Source organism: Dreissena polymorpha, chromosome 3 (assembly GCF_020536995.1).
Source record: "Dreissena polymorpha isolate Duluth1 chromosome 3, UMN_Dpol_1.0, whole genome shotgun sequence".
Lineage (NCBI taxonomy): Eukaryota > Metazoa > Mollusca > Bivalvia > Myida > Dreissenidae > Dreissena > Dreissena polymorpha.
In genome coordinates, this window is record NC_068357.1 from 62926072 (window position 1) to 62945909 (window position 19838).

Sequence of the window (19838 nt, forward strand, 5' to 3'; positions counted from 1 at the left end):
CAGGGGTTAAATAAATCAATAAAAAATTGTTTATTTGCTAAACTAGCTGAAATAGCGTCCGAATATAACTTATAAAATGGAAATATTTTAAATGTTGGTTCCATTTATGACATTCATCAAGATGTTTGCTTAATGGCATTTGTCTTGTTGAGGGATCGCGCATTTGTTGTTCATGAACAGTTCGTCGATTACGTAGTTTATCTCCAGTTTGTCCAATGATATATTTATTGCAAACACTACATGCTAAGACATAAATAACATTTTTGACATCGCATGACATTTCTGTTTTTTTTTAATATTCTACCATTAAAATTAAAGTTTTCGCCTTCTATCATATAACCAAACATGCAGCGTCTTGGGTTGTTACATTTTTTCACAGTGGGCTGGACTTTGTTAAAATTAGATTTTGTGAGTAACTGCTTTAAATTAGGTGATTGTTTTTTACGCTTTATTATTTTTGCATTTTGTAAAATTTGGTTCATACTTGGGTTAGTTTTTAAAATGTCAATATTATTTTTCATTACACCGAAAACTTTTTTATTTTTAGAAGTATATCTAGAAATGAATGGTATAACATATGTATTTTCCGCAGGTTTTTTTGTTAGTAAAATTTCACGCGGAACCGAAAGAGCTTTTTGAATACCCTTTTTTAATGACAGATTTAGGGTATTCTCTTTGCAAAAGTGATTGTTCAAGTTCATTTAGGCGTTTCAGTTTAAGTTCATAATCGGAGACAATAGTGCAAATTCTTTTAGCCAGCGTGTACGGAATATTTATTTTTGTATGTTAAGTATGGCATGATTTAAAACTGAGATACTGCCTGGAATCCGTATTTTTTGTAGTATATATCCGTGATAATATGCGTTTGCTTTTTAATTATAAGTATGTCAAGAAATGGTAATTTGCAGTTGTTAATTTCTATTGTAAATTTAATATCAGGGTGCAAATTATTAAGTATACTATGAAAAGAGTGTATTTCATTTATATTTTTCATCCAGAACAAAAAGCAGTCATCTAAATACCTTTTCCAAAATGTTTAAAAACGGAAACAAAATGTTCGTCATATGTTATTTTGATTTGATTATACAAGTTTTGTTCTAAATATCCCATTACTAAATTTGCATATGTAGGGACTACCTTAGTACCCATAGCTGTTTCTTTTATTTGGTTATAAAATCTGTCGTTGAAGCGAACATTGTTGTATTCAAGAATTATTTTGAGACCTTCCTCTATAAAAAGCTTGGAAAAACGCTGGTTAATAAGAGTAGGATATTTAGTCAACCAATAATCTATTGCCTCTAATCCTAACATGTGTGGTATGTTTGTGTATAGATTTATAACATCAAACGACGTTAAAATAGTATTTTCTGGTACTTGCTTAGGTAAATGTTGAATAGTATGTATGTTATTTTTAACATTTCTGTCTATATGCTGAACAGAGGTTTTAGCAGAATATCTGATAAATTACTAAGTCTATTAGTTTCACAACTTGGACCCGCAACAATAGGTCTGAAAGTTTAGTCTTCTGGGTCTAAAAGTTCAATATATTCTGCGTTATATTTCTTAACTACGTCCTGGATAATTTTGCTTTTGTGTATTTTTGGAAGTCTATAGAATGAACTTGTTTTCCATTCAAAGTTTAAGAGATAATTTATTTCATCATTAGTTAATTTATTATTGATATGGATTAATGTTCGTATTTTGGTTAATGTTTGTTGGCTACCAGAATAAGGTATTTCTTTATAATAATCAATATCGTTTAACATATCCCCAATTTGTCTTACATTAAAATCCCTGTTCATAATGACAATCCCACCGCCTGTATCGGCCTCTTTAATAATTATATCGTTATCTTCAGCCAGTGATTTAATCACATGCCTTTCTTTTAGTGTTATGTTGTGTTTAATTTTATTTTTTAGATGATTGTATTCTGGACACAAAGTTTTAGTTATTACAATGTACTTTTCTTATGTTTCGTTTCTGTTTCTTGGTGGACAAAAATTTTACTTTTATTTTTAACTAGTAAGTTGTTATCTGATGTTTGATTATATTTAAAATATTCTTTAAGCCTTAAAGTTCGATGGAAATTATCTATATTTTCATTTACTTCAAATCTATTACTTTTATGAATAGGTGTTGGTGAAAATTTAAAACCCCTCAACAAGACTTTAATTTCAATATCGGTTAATTCTCTTTTTGACAAATTAAATATTTAAGTATAATGTTTAGATATTTCAGCTAGGTTACTTTCTATATTTATGTTGGACTGTTCCACCCGTTCTCCCGTCTAAAAAAATCAATTGTTGGATCTTCTGGCGTTTAGTCAGTATTTGGATCGATGGAGTTGTTAATATTGCTATTTCTCCGGTTGTAATTTCTTCTTCTATCGTTGTTGTAAGGCCTATTGTCTATTTCTCTTTCAAATGTAAATGGTGGTGTTGCTTCTGGCAGTGGTAATTGTTATAATTTCTGATTTGTTGTGGTCTTCCGATACTTCGTCGTCTGTGAAAGCGTTCCTCTGGTTGCTGTAATTTTGTTTAATTCTTCGCGTCTGGTTTTGTTGTTTTGACCCTCATGAATATTCAGACCTTTGATGTTCAAGTTGTTTATTTTGAACTTCAGAAGCGTAGGTTCTTCGTCGTTCTACCTGGCCTTGAATTTTGAAACATGGATTTTTATGTTCATGGTCTTTCATGAAATCCTCTTCATACTGTTTTAGCCATTAAGCATTATTGTCCCATCTTTTGGTTGAAATTTCCTCGTTTTGCTGAGTTTGTTTTCGCTTTTCTGATGAATCTGTGACTGTACTATGCGATAATGATCCGATTTAAAGTATCCGAAAATATGGTCTCTGAATAAGGAATTGGTAATTAGTTAGTTCCTTATTCAGAAGCCTTATTTCGGACGATCACTTTCGAATATGTTACTTTTTTAGATGTTGCGTGTGTTGTTTACGCTTGATTATGTTATATGAACGTATTCTGTTACATTTCTCTTGTATATTATATTTAACGTTTTAATATTCAAAATTTAAAGATGAATGATCATGTCATGAACTTCAATGTATTTTTGCCGATCAGATAGTTTTTAACCTTTTTCATATTTTTAAAGTTACTTTATTGATTTGTTATGATATTATCGATGTGTGGTTTTGATTGAATTATGGCCCTGATTTGCAAAGAATTTTATCGGAAAGATCCCTTTTTCTTGAACGCGAATATACATATAGTCGTCGGAGTTGTGCTCGACGATCTTAACGCATGTTTAGCGAAATAACCATATTTCGGTCTAGAACGTTTTTTCATAAAGTGGCACTATGAAGTGAATTAATTTACAAAATCAACCTTCAGACTATTGCCTTTTTTATCCAGTTGCAACTATTAACATGTGTTCGATATGTTTGCTTTATCTCTCACACAAGATGCTCATGCTGCTTTTACACTTGCGAATTTCTCATATTCGAGATCTGCACTGATCTGCACTGTAAACAACTAACGGCTCGGTAAGTCATATTGCTCACGAGATAGCATTTTACTCATCAACGTCACGTTTAAAGAATTAATAAGTGTCAAATGATTTCTCCAGCTGTTATTCCTAATACCGTGCGTGCAAAATGACTAATATGTATTAATATATCGAACAACTTATTACTTTAATAACTATGGGCGGAGAATAACTATTATAATCCAAATGGGAATTTTATATCCGCTCATTTATTTAATGGCAGGTAGCCAACAAATGTATATTTATGATAAATAGGAACACTATATTTTAACACATATCGAAGTGAAAGGGTAGAATAATGATACTGCACAAGTAAAGACGTTTTAACTTGTACAAACGAGTTTATAGAAAACGACATACATACGCGGCCCATATATATATATATATGTGTGTGTGTGTGTGTGTGTGTGTGTGTGTGTGTGTGTGTGTGCGCGTGTGTGTGTGTATGTGTGTGTGTGTGTGTGTGTGTGTGTGTGTGTGTGTGTGTGTGTGTGTGTGTGTGTGTGTGTGTGTGTGTGTGTGAGTGCGTGCGTGCGTGCGTGCGTGCGTGCGTGCGTGCGTGCGTGCGTGCGTGCGTGCGTGCGTGCGTGCGTGCGTGCGTGCGTGCGTGCGTGCGTGCGTGAGTGCGTGCGTGCGTGCGTGTGTGTGTGTGTGTGTTACCTTTTAACCACCCATACTTATATTTAAAAAATATACAAAACGATATTATCAAATACATTATAAATAATGGCGTTTGTTTTTCATGAAATTTCAAGGTTTTATTCGTAAAGTAGTTTGTATCCCGCAGATAAACAATCTGCAAATTTTCGTTCATGTCTTTAGTAGAAATAAATTTCTTACGATATCACATGACACGATACATATAACTTTCAAGACTAGTATACTTGATCAACATTTGAAAATAAATGTGCCAAAATACAATGTTCGACGAAACCCTTGTTTATGAGCATACCATTAACAATCTCGTCGACAAAATTATACAAATCACCTCAAATGAAAAAAATGCATAACACAACAACTATTCTGACAACATCTTATGTGGCGTTCATGTTTTTATTGTACACATATAAATTTAAACCATCTTTGTGTATTTAAAGTCACAAAATACACGCAGTCAGTACTCAATTATCTGAATGATAAACACTTGAGCTGCAAACACATTCTGGCCTCGATATCGCATGTTAAATGACTTGGGTATGCTATGTTATTACACTCTGTGCTGAACTTTGGATGTTACTGGTTTCAAGTATAACTGTATTCGAATTTCGGTCAAGAGGAGTCAAATATTAAGTAACCAAAACGAAACGAAAACAAACCGTGTTATCGTCAATATATACCTCGGTATCATTCACGTACGGCTCAATATAAACGTTGTTCGGTACAGCCACATTATTAACGCAATTTTGGAGACAAATTTTCAGAATGCTTATTTTACAAAGCAAGGCTGCATTCGAATCTGCGTGAACGCAGGTCGTTAGGTAAAAAAAAAAGAAGAAATTCCTGAATTGATATATTTATAAATAATACACTTATAGATAGATGAGTTATACTTTGTTAGGTACTTATTCAAATTTCGAACGCTTTTTACAAGAACCGGATGTTTCAAATGTAAAAATTATACCATTCGAGTTGCTCGAAATATGCGCTCAAAAAGACCGTCCTGTTCATATATATTTACAAGAACGGATTGTAAGATAAGACAATTTAAGACGGCAAATTATCATGTTAATTCGTCGATTCGGTTTTCAGGGAAAAACAGACAAAATATTGCTCACTAGACAATTGTTGAGGGTATAGACACATACTGATGTTGTTAATGTTTTGTCTCAAAACATTACTTTGAATGTGATAGCATGCGTTTGTTATGCTGAATGTCCATATTCCGAGATCTGATTATCCATTAAACTGATAAAATGTATAATGGTCTGTGTAATGAAAAATGTCCCCCAAAATGTTATTCCTTTAGTGTAAATATAGAGCTGTTTAGATTTTTTTCCAATAATGTTTTATGGAAATTGCTTTAAAAGAAATTCTTTTACGTGTTTAAGATGTTTCTAACGTGCACGTAAACTACTATATTGACAATAAAACATCCGTTAAATGACATAAGCTTGAAGATGGAAATCTCTTTATCTGTACCGGTATTTCTTCTCTGAATTTAAACGTTGCATAAACGTAGGAATACCATCTCTATATCCTTCAATAAAGATAAACACGATAGTTATAATTATGATTATTCGACTTTGATTTACAGAACCAATGCCCATCATTTCGGGGTCATCGACACAAATCTGTAATACTTGTATCTACTTCATATCATTGCGCCTATGTAATTAAGTTGCACCGGTAAATTATTACATTTAAACAACCCAGTAGTCTTTGTCGTTTTTTTAGGTCCTAAATGCATACGAAATGTATTAATTCGAATTGAGTAAATTAACATGATTTCTTTTATGTAATAAGCTGTTACTGATCAAAATCTTTTTTCTTCATAAGCAGCATTTTTATGATGTTTATGGTCAACTTTTTTATATACGCAATAAATCAACCAGACTGAATAAAGAAACCACACAAAAAATAATTTTGATAGATTTATTTACGTGTTTATGATTAAGTTATGAAGAAGAATTTCTACATTTAACAATATAATATATATATCTTGGAAGAAGTACATGTACGTACTTTCAATATGATGTTCAAACTAGATAGAACGTTAATGTCACATCCATAAATGTATTATTGAAATAAACACATTTGCCGAAAGCTTATTAACATTTGAAATATCAAACAGAAGAGTTGACATATGTTATTCAAGAACGCACTGTCGACATTGCCATCAATATTATGAGCCAACGCACCTATAAGAAAATAATACATATTATAGTGCAGTGATCTAAAATGTACACAATTATACAAATATTCCGAGGCTGTTTATATCCATGAATATTAAATTTTAGATTTTCTTGTTTTTATTAATATATTTATAAATCAAGACTGTGTTTTGAAAACCATCGAGAACATTCAAGAGCATCGTTCATAGATAAGAATATAATTTGAAAGCGTTTTATTTAATGTAATAAATTGTTTCATTTACGAACCGGAATCTAGCGACTCAAGCAAAATTACGAGACATGTTGCTCACACTCGGATATGACCTCAAATCCAAATGTTAACATTATAAAATTGAGTCATTTTGACTAAAAAATAATAAAGATACATTTTCACTTCATACCGATTCACTTCTAAAACACAATACATATTTCATGTGTGATTGCATGCTTTAGTTTTACTATTTACGATGAGTACCATGGCCGTAAATCGCTTTAGGGTTCGTAACATATTTGCAGCTGACCTACTTAATCGCATTCTACATACGCATATTTCAATTATCATTTGGGCATAATGCACGTGCGTAAAGTGTCGTCCCAGATTAGCCTGTGCAGTCCGCACTGGCTAATCAGGGACGACACTTTCCGCTTTTTTGGTATTTTTTAGTTTCAAGGAAGTCTCTCCTTTCCGAAAATCAATTTTAGGGGGAAAGTGTCGTCCTTGATAAGCCCGTGCGGACTTCACAGGCTAATCTGGGACAACACTTTACGCACATGCATTATGCCCTGTTTTCTCAGAACACGGATCATTTTTCTGAGGCATTACAATGAGGCAAGTTCGTTTGCATATCCCCGTGTTACAAATTTAATTTACACGGGATTTAAATCACTTTTTACGTGAAACGAGAAAAAGCAGACATTGATTTACAGGTCAGTACTCAGTACAGGTCAACACATAGGTTCAGCATATGGTCATGAAACAGGTGTCGAATGACAAACAATTACCACGGTTATAAAGTCATTTATTAAAAGATACAAATATGTTCATCCGTAAACATTTATATGTAAAGAAAATAGTCCGTCGTTTAAACTGCGCTCATGTTGTTTATTTGGTGAAAACTCCAGACGAGTGCAACCACTTTAATACCAAAAAGTAAAAAATAAAAAATATTAATGTGTTAGATACTATCAAGCGAAGTATGTTTTCATAATTAATCATCTTCTCTGTACATGTTAAACTCTGTTCATAGTGAAGAGTAAATCATTAGCTAAGTGTAAATATTATGAACCTGTATAGTCATCGTCATTAAATGGAGCGACCATTATAGTGGTGAGTAACTTACTGCGCTCACATGCGTAGACCGTTTCAATACCACCGGGTTCTGAACAGTTGAATGGACTCCATGTATGATTGCTGTTCAATTTAACGCATGAACGCTCAGTTACAATCGGACTTGGTAGGCGAGTGAAATTCAAATCAACTGATGCAACAAATTGATTTTCTGAAAAACATAATTTCATGAAGCAGAGGTGATGTTCTCACTTGTTTAGACATTATTGAATTGTCTTTTTGTTTGTTATTAATAAAGAATTAAGAAGTATTTACAGGCTAAGTGCTGGTTTGGATTCCGATGCTCATGAGTTAAATCATGTAGGCGATAGCTTGAGAGGTTTTGTAACAATAATCGGAACGACAAACCTTAAAGTATTACCGTTATAGCAACACTAACACATACACACGTGCGTCTCCGTGACGTAAATACATCAAATAATTCAAATAACTTCGCTTTCGTTCTTAAACATTCACAAGCATATTCAAATACAGGGGAAATAATATGTTTGTAAATGCGAAGTAAATTCCAAATACACACACCGTCAATGTTTTGATGAACTTATACGTAACACTTGCATTACTAATGTGTTTTGTTTTCTGTTCATCATCGCGCAGACATTATTAGATTATCAAAACATTGCTAGATCGCGCCTTTGACCATGTGCATTTTATAGAATTATTTGTGGGAATTTCAAAAACTATTTTCATCACATTAGGTTTCGCCTTTGCCTTGTTGCAGAATAACCAATGCTTATGTGTCTATAAAAAAAATAAGTCGCGGTTCGAAAAGGATTGTTTAATAAATCTAAATAATAATCCTTTAGGTCAAGTATCAAATTACACCTGTTTAAAAATGAACATGTTTTTTTAATTTCCCACATTTATCACAATGTAAAAATCAGTATGGTAGTACCTGGATATTGGCAAATGCAACCGTGGAAACAACATCCCAACGCAGCGCATTCGGATGGTGACGTCGTCGAAGAACATTGTTGCGATATCGTATTCGTGCATTTGAGGTCTTTTCGGGCGGAATAAAAGTAAATAAGGTCAAAGTGTTTTGATATAGTATTTCATTTTTCTATATAATAGGCATGACATTATCAATTTCAAATGACATCATTTTAACATACACGAGTCTAATAATCTTTACGTTTCGTTAACCTGTAATAACAGTTAAACTTCAATAACAATTGAACACAATAAATAATAATCAAATATTACCGCTAGTATTTGTCATAAATGTCATATCATCTCCTCGAACTGATGTCATAACTCCAACACGAACATGTCTTGCATGCGAAGAAGATATTAATCCACTTTCGGCGCTGTAGTTACCGACATGTGCCAGACGTCCTCCATCCGCCTGACACTGGCTCTTAGCTTGAAACCAGTCCAGACCAGTCCCAATGAAGAAGGAGACACATATGGTTTCAGAACCGTTGATTGCGAGGCACCTTGATGAGGGAACTATACATGGAACAGCTACAGCAAAAACAAAATCACATTACTAAATTATATTTAAAATAAAAAAAAATCACAAAAGACTACAAAATACAACCGTCTTGAATATGTAATGATATTAAACACCGACTAGCGATTATGTTCAAACAATATCACACAAAAACTATTAAACAAATTACATGCAATAGGTTTAATTCCCAACAGAATCATCGCGCAAAGGCAAACACTGCTTTTTATCATTCTCCTCATAGAAATTCACCAAACGAGAGATAGTTGTGCGGATAAAATGTTTAAAATGACACTAAAACACTTTATAGCAAAACAATAATCGATGTCAACTGTTCACAACCAATCGAATTTTTTCGTTGTCAATGGTAAGACAAAGATGTTCTATATATGCCCTTATTTGAACTACTGAATACTGATAACACGTTGGGTGTGTGCTTAAGTCATATAAATATGAGTTGCTTTTTTTGTGTGCAAATGATGGTCACCGACAGCGACCTCTATGGTTCAGGTGACATTGTATGCTTTTATTAAATCAGTTTATCAGAGAGAGCCTTTTATTTTATTTAAGTTGAAACTGTGCCCCACAAACAACGTTTATTTTTAAAGCGCTGATGAAATGCTCAATACAAGGAATTTATATTTCCTCATGTTACCAGTTTTTACATTTTTTAGAAACAACGTGCATCTGCTAATACCCGCATTTCGTAATGCTCTAGTTCCACAATACTGACTATCAAATGCTGATACACTGTGTCATATAAAGCTCGAATATAAATACGGATATGTAAATCTGAAATAATTAATATACGTTGTTGCAAATAGCAAGTAAATAACTTTACATGGATAAAAACAAATTTACTAAGCTCATTGACTAGATTTAATTGTTTCATGACTAAAACTATGTAAGCTCTACTTAAATAGATCTATATTGAATCCTTATAGTATATTAATGATTAAGTACCTTACAAAACATCCATTGTGCATTACGCTACCTCATATACGACACAACGTTGATTTACATGGTTGATGCTATTTAATTTGATAATGTCTGAATAAACATAATACACAGGTAAACTATGATTCCATTAGACTGAATTAAATAAGCTTACACTAATTACCTGTATTTGTAATGTGAGTTGATTTCAGTCGCTCTTGTTTTAGCTTTGTCGTATATGTTCCGTGTAAATCCAGTGCTTGAAGGAAATAAGTGATATAAAACAAACAACAATTGTCACAAATTCGTGAGAATGAGGCCATAGTTCACACTGTTGACGCACAGCAAGAAATCCAGGAATATGCTTAAATCTCAACCGAATAGAACATAACCAATACAAACCCGAGATTTCAATGTCCTCTTTGTAGCCAAATATTGACGAAAGCAAGCTTTTTGCCTTTAATGCAACCTTCAAGGCGTCATCACCATGTCTACAAAACGGTGGGAAACGAATGGTGCTCTTAAACATTTAATGCGTATAAACTCAAACTGTATCAATATCAATTTTGTAATCCAAACATGGGAAGTGAACAAGAGCGGAAAATTGAGACAGAATACCTAACGCCCAATACAAACAAATTAATAAATGGATTTGTGTAACACCATATAAGTGAAGGCAATATCCCGTTCGCTTGTTAATGGCCGGATATCGTCGCCGGAAAATCAAATGGAATATATTGTCCCAAAAAAAAATAAAACGAGCATTCTCTATCTCGTTTAATAAATGTTCCCAATCCACATATAGCGTTGACAATTTTGATATTGCTAAAAGGAACGTTGATTTTTAAGTTTGGTATATGAAATATTTTAAGCATTCATTACTGCCGCTAAACGTTTATTGGGTGATTACAAGCATGCATATACGTATTTTACCATATGTGTTGGGTTTAAACTGTGTAATAACTATCAATACACAAACTTAATTACTATATAATTCCTTCTTCCATTTTAACACAATTGAATTTACTTATTGTGTATACTTATTTATGTATGACACTAGTGATTCTTAACGAAAACAGTTTTGAGATTTACAACTTCACTTTTACTATGAAAGCAGTGTAAGAATAACATAAAACCGTATCATGTAAGGTTTGCTAGTTGCATATATAATGGACATTATGAACGAAAATGTGACTGTACACAAAGAGGGCATTATTACAACACAATAAATTATCATTTTTTTACACAAACTATTATGCCATGAACACAGCTCTGGTAAAATAACGATTATATTGATTATAAGTTTCATAGTTGATTGGAAATTTGTCATTCTCTAATGACAATACAAATAATAATACAATACATTACTATAATAAATATGAATTCACACATATACGAGCCTTCAAAACGTACTATTATGTGCGCAACAAAATAATCTTTACGAACGAGAATGCGCAACGTCTCCACATAACAGTACTACAGTTATTGTTAATACCATCGTAACATAATGTTCGTGTAACTAACATAAACTTTAAATCAGTTTGCCTGTCATTGTCAACTCCCATCCTTATCGTTACTGTCTCCTCTCATTTCATAAACGCGACACTGTTATTTGTTTTTTTTATGTTAAATCTATTCGCTGTCAATCCAATGTCAATTGGAACCGCCATATATGTCCCACTTTCGGTGGCTATTTAATTCCGTTTAGGTAGTGTCAAGATCGCATCATTCGTTGGCCTTCTTTCATGCCATTTAAAGCAAGTGATAGGACTCGTGTCAGTCCATCGCTTGTCGCCACCCGTCGGTCTTCGTCCTGCGTATAAAACGCTTACAGTCGTCGGTAGAGTACAGTTCTTTGATTTTCTGTCGTCATCATCCATTCTGTCCTAGTTTTGTGGAATCGTCACTTTCAGTTAGACAGAGTTACTTCTATGTCACTTCGCAACTGTCTGTATTGTCCATTGGCAAGCTCATGTACGAGTTTAATGACGTCTGGAAGCGGCTTAGCTTTCTAGTCTACAGTTTGGTTAAGAACGTGCTGCATGCTTTCACAGTTGTTGTTAGTCCTTTCTTATCCAACCAATTTCGCACAACGTGGAGCACACATAATCTTCTTTATAATTGTCTTCATTTTTCGTTGTAGCATATGCTGTCGTCAGCTGATTTGTGACCATCCTGTCCAAATATGCCATTAAATATGTAGTCCCTTTCCTATTTGGCCACTGTGTTGTTTTGAAGACTCTGTATTACGTTGTCTGTCAGATGCTTTGCACGAAGTACATGCCACTACACATTGCATCTACTAGAGCTTTTTGTAATCGCTTCCTGTCACAAGATTTGACAACGGAATGCCCGCCTACGCTATTTTGATATGATGAAAAAAGTGACTGAACGTGTTAAAGTCAATACTATTTTACACGAATATTTGGCCGAGAAATTTGGAGGCTTACTAGTTAGGATTATTTTTTCAGTTGCTTGAAGCATGTTACAGTGAAGTGCATTTTGAGTGAATATTTTTTTGTTAAAATGCACGGTCTTTTAAAAGCAACACATTGTTTTGATATCGCGTATTGACTCATCGGTGAACAATAATGAGCACGATGAATTCTTGTTTGTTTGTACAAGTTCTCAGACGAAGGTGCATTTTGTTCGACTAATGTTTCAAAGTTTGATCATTTTTTCCTCGGCGTCCATTAAAACAATGTTTGTTTTGCTTCTGATGAAATATAATTTCGTAGATCGTCTGAACCTCTCACGGTTGCGAAGATTCATTGTAATTATTGATGAGTTTGTTAAAAAATTGATGTGGTTAACTTTTCAAAATCATTGTCTACATGTCCATTGACACATGTGTGTTAAAGTAATTAAAATCACCAAATTTTTCGTATAAATTTGCTACATGGTTCTTTTCAAACCCCATCAACACTGTAGAATAACATAAAAATATAATCAGTAGTCCCCGTCACTTTTAGGAATACGCACATATGATTTCCTCACAGCTACAAAAACGTATTTCTCGGAACAAATATACTTGAGAAAGGTTGTGAAAAAAATCAAGCCTAAGAATACAATTATACACGTGCAATTAAACACAACGATTATTATGTATCACACATAAATGCATACAAAACGAATACATATTTGCAGTTTGTTTATCACACCCTTTTTACTGTATTGTTCCGCAAATTCCTTCTGTTTATGAAAATAGAAGTATGCACTGTGCTTATTGCGCAATTAATGTGTGGTAGTAAAGGAATTTAAATCATTATTAACACCATGTATACTGATTTGATAACGTTTAGATTTTTCCACATAATCATAATTTCATAGATATTATTACCTGCAATATAATCAATATTTTAAAAAGGGATTGTTTTAAATATTAAAATTAACTAACCTGTACACGCTGCCAAATGAACATGGCAAAAGGAAGCACCGATTGTAGCATTTCAACAACCGAAAGTATTCCAAAGCAAAGCAGACTGTACAGCCATCACTCTCGGGGAAGTTAGAGACTGCAAACGTTCCTCAGACACAACAACCTTTACAGACGTTATTCTCGGGTTAACTAGGAGCTGACAACGTTCCCAGACACAAGACTCTGAGCGGTCGTAGTTTTCGAGTACGTCTGGGTAAGAGACCGTCCCCGATCCCCGATACAGTCACAGTGTGTTTTTTCTCACCATATTGGGCATGGATTCGGGAACCTTTGCATTGAAAAAAATCGCATTGTTTTGGATTAAGTTGGGAGTTGGTGTTGTTGTGTGTTGCTGACAAATACATAAACATATTGTTTCAATATAATATAGACTAAGGTTCAACTCATAGTGCTGGAAAAGGATATGAAGTAAATGATGACGTTTATAATGTTGCCAAAATACTGAGTAGTCAATCACAGGTAAGTCAATGACTGAAAGCGTTTCCAGACAAAGCACCACGTACAGTTTTTACTCTCTGATAACCCAACGAATAAAAGCATGTTCAGACTGTACAGTCTTTTATGACAAATCAATGACTTAAAGCATTCTTGGACACAACAGCCTTTAGATTCATCACCCATATGAAAGCCAGAAACTGACAACTTTCCCAGACACCGTAGCCTGTAAAGTCAAAAACTAAGTCGTGTTCTGAAGGCATTCCCAGACACAACAGTCTGTACAGTCATCTCCCACGGATAAGGCAGAGACTGAAAGCGTCCCCAAACACAGCAGCTTACAAAGTTTATTAATGCGTATGTAAGTGGCTGAAAACGTTCCCAGGTTAAGCAGCCTGCACAGTCATCACGTTCAGGTAGTGCAGAGACTGAAAGCGTTCGTAGACAAGGATTTCTGTAAAGTCGTCACTTATATGATAACTCAGAGATACCTAGAAATACCAGACACATCAGCATTTAAATTGTTCCTCTGTAAGTCAGAGACCTACATCAGCCTGCATTATGAGTGTGTCTGAGCACTAAGCACTCTTACCTAATTTACTTTAATAGACTGAGGAAAGTTGGTACGAAAATTTGAAAGTTAGGTTTTTATTTTCATTTATTTGATTTTTGCTGAAACATAATACATGTTTGGTGTTGTTTAATGCTATTAGGTAAGCCGGGGTACCCGGAGGAAACCACACCATTCTGTAAGAGTGACCGCCAACCAAATTCCAATGCGCCGGGATCGGTGATTTAACCGATAACGGCTTGGTAAGAGACGCATTTACCAACAGCTGCGCTAACGTGGTAGCACGGATTTCTGTATTGACACTCAAATATTATTCATGCTAACTCAGTAAAGGCCATGTGATTTTTGTCAACAATAGAAACAACAATTCTTTATTTACGTCGTTATTATAATCGTTGATAGAATACTAGTGTAAATTCGGATTACACAAAAATATTAAATATTAAACAATAATATGATTTTTTAGCTGAACAGTTGAAATTGTATTTACATTCGCAAACACATGTTATGTTATCATAAATATATCTCAAATAAAACATCCTATTTATTTGTGCCAACATCAAACCGTAATGGAAAATTGATATGACTGACACATCGACCAATTTTGGTAAAGGGGACATCTTTTGCGCATTCGTCTGTAAGGTTAAACGAAGACAAAAAAGCGGCTGTATAGAGCATTCAAAATTAAGCGCCAAACATTCAGTCGTACCCAGCTTTTTATTAACTCAACAAGTGCCGTTTTTATTCGTGACAACCAGTTATTTTATTATTGGTTATTTGCAACGAACATTAGTTGAAACTAGATGTTACAAAATTAATATATCAACATATTATTATACTAAATACCAGTATATGGCTCTATCTTATGCTATAAAATTTATCTCAGATCTAAATTAAATTGACTCTTAAAAAAAGTAAGGTTCAACACAAACAAGGACGACCCAACAAGCCAATCCCCTCAAGTTTTAATTGCAGTATTTGCATTTTCATCTCAGAAGAAAATGTAAAGGCACGTGCTGAAAGGAATCTACGCCACTGCAAACGCGGGATCATAATATGTATCAACAAAAAAAGTTCTTACTGACCAATGCAGGTCATGTCGTTTTTATGTTCTGTTTTAAATGCATTCTGTAATATTATTTTTTTATTATTAAACTACAATCGAAACGAGATACAAGAAAATGACGGAATACTCCAAATAAGGTTGCCAGTCCCGCCCGAATACCCTATATTGAAAAAAGCGATTCAACGAAGACGCGATATAACGAAAGATGCGATTTCAATCATGCACGGTTCATCTTTTCGTTAAATGGCCAGCAAATACTTCTAATACTGAAAAACAACAATTAACAAACGCACACATGTGATATCTAAACGATTTACATTTAACGGAACTCAACTTTATCTTCTTCAAACTTTCTCCACATGATATTTATACCATTTCCACAATGAATATGCAATTTCAGTGCATAGTGCATTTGGATGAGGGTAAAGGCTTTAAAATGGCCATTTAAAGCGGTGACTAAATTGGCCGCAGCATGATTTTTAGTCGTAGTGACGACAGCTGATTGTGTGTCTCCAATTATTGTTAGGCGTAACTTTTATGGCGCAAATTGGAACCATTGCATGCGAAATTCACCAATACATCAACAAAAGGCCTAACTAAATGTAATGATTGAGAATCAGTGTACCTTTCTTGATGAAAAAAGGAGATTTGTTTTAATTTTAAGCACTTTTTTCAATCAAAAACTCACTTACAGCATATACAATCATGTTTTTCAGGAAAATTATTATTAAAAGCTTCACTGACAATCTAAATTACAAATTGCTATTCAAATAATAAATGCTATTGTGATGAGAGGCATAATTTGCAGCCTTCAAACCAATACAAGCCTGATACCAAAAATTAACACTTCAAAAGGCGCAAATTGCTCTTTCAACAGCTTACGATGCAACATTTTGTGCGCATCCAGATAGTCTCTCTCCTAAACATAAGTCCTGTTAGCTACATTAAATGAAGTGTTCTCTCTGAAATCCAGTGTCGAAAGCTTAAGTTGTAGCAAAAATGCCCCCAAGCAAAAAACATGTTTGTTAAGGAATTTACTACGCGAGGGGACACACTAATGGTGTGACGGGAAAGTCATTTGGGTGTGATTCCTCTGTAGTTCAGAGTTCATTCATTCCACTACCTGGGGATGACTCTCTGGATGAAATTTCCGAGATGGGTGAAGTATTGACCTTTCAGGATGTTTATGGATCGTCCACAAGCGCTACACCACTGCGGCCACGGTTCAGGACACGGAGTCTGATTGAGGTGTACACAAACCCGGAGGCAGGCAAGGATCATCCAGACCTATAATCAAATAAAATGTACAGGCCGCTGTAACTTGCAATTATGCTAACACTTAGATAAGGAAACACATAAAGGAGGCATCATGCCATGGCTTTCTCATTATTGACACGGCAAACTCGAGGAGCTGGGCATTTGGCTCTGAACAAAACAGGTTTGCTCAATCAATCTGAGCAAGATGGCATGTCATAGTTAAAAAGAGCAAGCAAGACATACACTAGAAATATAAAGGAAATTTGAAATTAAATGCCAAAAGTAATTTCAAGTGTAACCTTTTGTTTACAAGAGTTGCTGCGGAAAATACTGCTTTACGCAAAGTTTGGTCTGTCGGGGTTCTGATGGGAAGAACAAATCGAAGTAATATCTGCCAGAGAACTGTAAACGTAAGATAACTATATCTGATGAAGCACTGCTTTAAGCATGCATTTAAATTGTACTTGGACCAGATAGCATTGACAGCACAAGGCTTCAGACCTCCACAAAAAGTGTTAGGCTGTCAATAGTGCTTACCAGACCGGAATGCCCAAGACAGTGACTTTCTCCCGGAACTGCAAAGGCCGCGTCCGCAGAACAATCCTGAAGCTCAATCATGGTCTGGCTGACTCTGCAAAAGTGAAATCTGTATTTACAGGTGCTCATTGGTCTAAAGGTTCTAGGTTTATTGCCTATCGTATTAAAAGCAAACATAATGACATGCTTAAGAGGACATGTGCATTTCTGAAAAGACATACTGCTGCCCTATCCTTGACTATGAAAAGACGCTAACTCTAAGGGCTTAACAGATCCAAAGCTAGATTTTACAGCTAAATGGCCCAACCTACAGCTTGATGAGCTTTATAAGTTAAAAATTAAGTTATTTTTCTGAATAACTAGTGCTTCTAATTTATCAGCTTTGTTGCTCCACTGGCCGAAATTCTGTAAAAATAGTGTATCTATGGAAATACCTAGTCTACATCATGCACCGCACCACTACGTCCACTGTAAATACAGCTAGTAGTTTAACCAGCAAACTGAAATTCATGTTGAAATTTAACAATCAGTATGATGACTCCCATTGAAATCATGTCCAGTGCATCAGTCAGAGCAAGACAGCTAGCTCAGTAGCTGATTGTTCACCATTGTTATGCGGCTCAAGGGACAAATGGTCAGGCCTACAAACAAAGAGAAAAATGGCATAAATGGGTTGCATTTATGTAATTTGGCATATTTTTCGTCGTGTTCTCCACATGAAATTTCAATCTATGGACGTAATAATATTTACATTCAAGATATGTTGGAAATGTAACCCATACTTGTCCATACCGGGTCTCCTCCCTACCCAGAACAGTCCAAAACCACATAAAACATCCCTTTGGGCCAAACTATTGACATATCTTATCTATTTTAGCATCAAAATCATCAAAACATTCTACTTGTCTCGCTTGCAGGCGAATCCCTGTGACCTTGACATTGCAGTAAATGTGCTTGTTTAAGGTTATATTACACTAATTCCGATTCCCGTAGGGTCCCATTATAAAACTGACAACTGCCAATGCATTTTCTTGCCTTTCTGACGTATTAATTTTTCCGAACCTTGTATAATTTTAAGGATGGATCTGTCTTCTTCGAATAATTACAATCAAAAGCATACCGTCTCACAACCTCTAAGAAAGTAAATCGCTGTCGAATACACCCACCGTAGAAAAATGTGTTTCGGAAGCCTAATTTCGACAAAAGCCCATCATAATAGTAAACACCCCCCAAAAGTTCATATTTTAAGTTAGCTTCCAATCCAAGGCATCAAAGTACTCCAGACACATACAGGATATTACAAATAACCACAACAAAATACACGTCTCACATTGTTAAATGGCTTTTATTCAAGAAGAGACAAGAAACTCTTTAGAAATAGGCACTACTTTCGAATGGACCACGGAAGTATACACAATGATTTAGTGTAATGTAACCTACAACGTACGTGTAAATGACGTAATACTATCAAATTGAAGTTAATAAACTTAACATTGTATTCAGTTTGACAACCATTACGTACATTGGCATTATTTCAGTGATACGTTTGATGTTATCTTATATAATTGTATGGCATGATGAGCTGAGCAATATATGTCAGCATATTTTAAGTTCGTGTATTATTTTAAGATTACGCCGATAAAATGTATCGCTTTGAGATGGCAATATCTCCTTTGGACTGCGAATTTAGCTTGTTATCAGTGGGGCCGGGCTTATTCAACTTCATTGATGGCAATTTCATTGTTAGAACAAAGCAAAGATGAAGTTTTATCCCGTTTTTATGGAATGATATTTTTTTGTTTTTCGAGTAAATACAGTTTCGTTACAGATTTGTACTTTTTTAAATGACTTAAAGAATCTAAGTATGGAACATCTTCAATTTATAAAACAATTATTAATTCAAGTCATATTAAACATATACAAAATAAGAACATATAAACTGAAGCATTTTGTGGCTATTTTGTATAAAGACCGATCAAATTTCATTTCATTGTTATTGTTCAATGAAAGCAACAAGGCATGACCAAAACTTGTATACGGATATAAATAAGTTAAGGGAGTATAGTAATTTCTTTTATCTGTACTGACATAAACATGTGCTTATTTAAGGCCGTTTCACTGTAAGCCTTGGATAATTTGCATGTAAGTTAATATTGCATATTTTCATTTTATAAAATTATCAATAGTATTTAACAAATGAAAGTGTTGTATTACTGTATATATAAATATATGTATAAGATAATAGGTTATTTATGTATAATTGGCAATATGTATCAGCATGTTATAAAAAATCCGTCTAATCAACAGCGGCGTTGAAATAACTGTTCAATTTTCTTTTTTTTCATGAACGTTCACTGTTGTGGGTCGTTTTCTTGTCCACTTGAAATCACTGCTGAGAACTACCGATCACTTACCAAATGTTCACCCTTATCTGGATAAGGTTTCATCTAACATTACAAAC

At 34.3% G+C, this 19838-nt stretch overlaps 2 protein-coding genes across 4 annotated transcripts in view; one reads left to right on the plus strand and one right to left on the minus strand.

Annotated features, from left to right (window-relative positions):
• LOC127874436 (uncharacterized) overlaps positions 1-19838 on the plus strand; it is a 227761-nt gene that overhangs the window by 19036 nt on the left and 188887 nt on the right. The window lies entirely within an intron of this gene.
• Positions 6083-19838, minus strand: part of LOC127874434 (uncharacterized) — a 219040-nt gene continuing 205284 nt past the window's right edge. Inside the window, exons 1-5 of one of the 3 annotated variants that reach the window (XM_052418754.1) lie at positions 9309-9477; positions 8890-9150; positions 8579-8686; positions 7676-7834; positions 6083-6362 (exon numbers count right to left, since the gene is read on the minus strand). In XM_052418754.1, the coding sequence (XP_052274714.1) occupies positions 6241-6362; positions 7676-7834; positions 8579-8686; positions 8890-9150; positions 9309-9378 (720 nt within the window). In that variant the 5' untranslated portion in view covers positions 9379-9477 and the 3' untranslated portion in view covers positions 6083-6240. Of the gene's footprint in view, positions 6363-7675; positions 7835-8578; positions 8687-8889; positions 9151-9308; positions 9478-19838 lie in introns of those variants that run through there. The other 2 variants (XM_052418757.1, XM_052418755.1) reach the window with 2 other exon arrangements.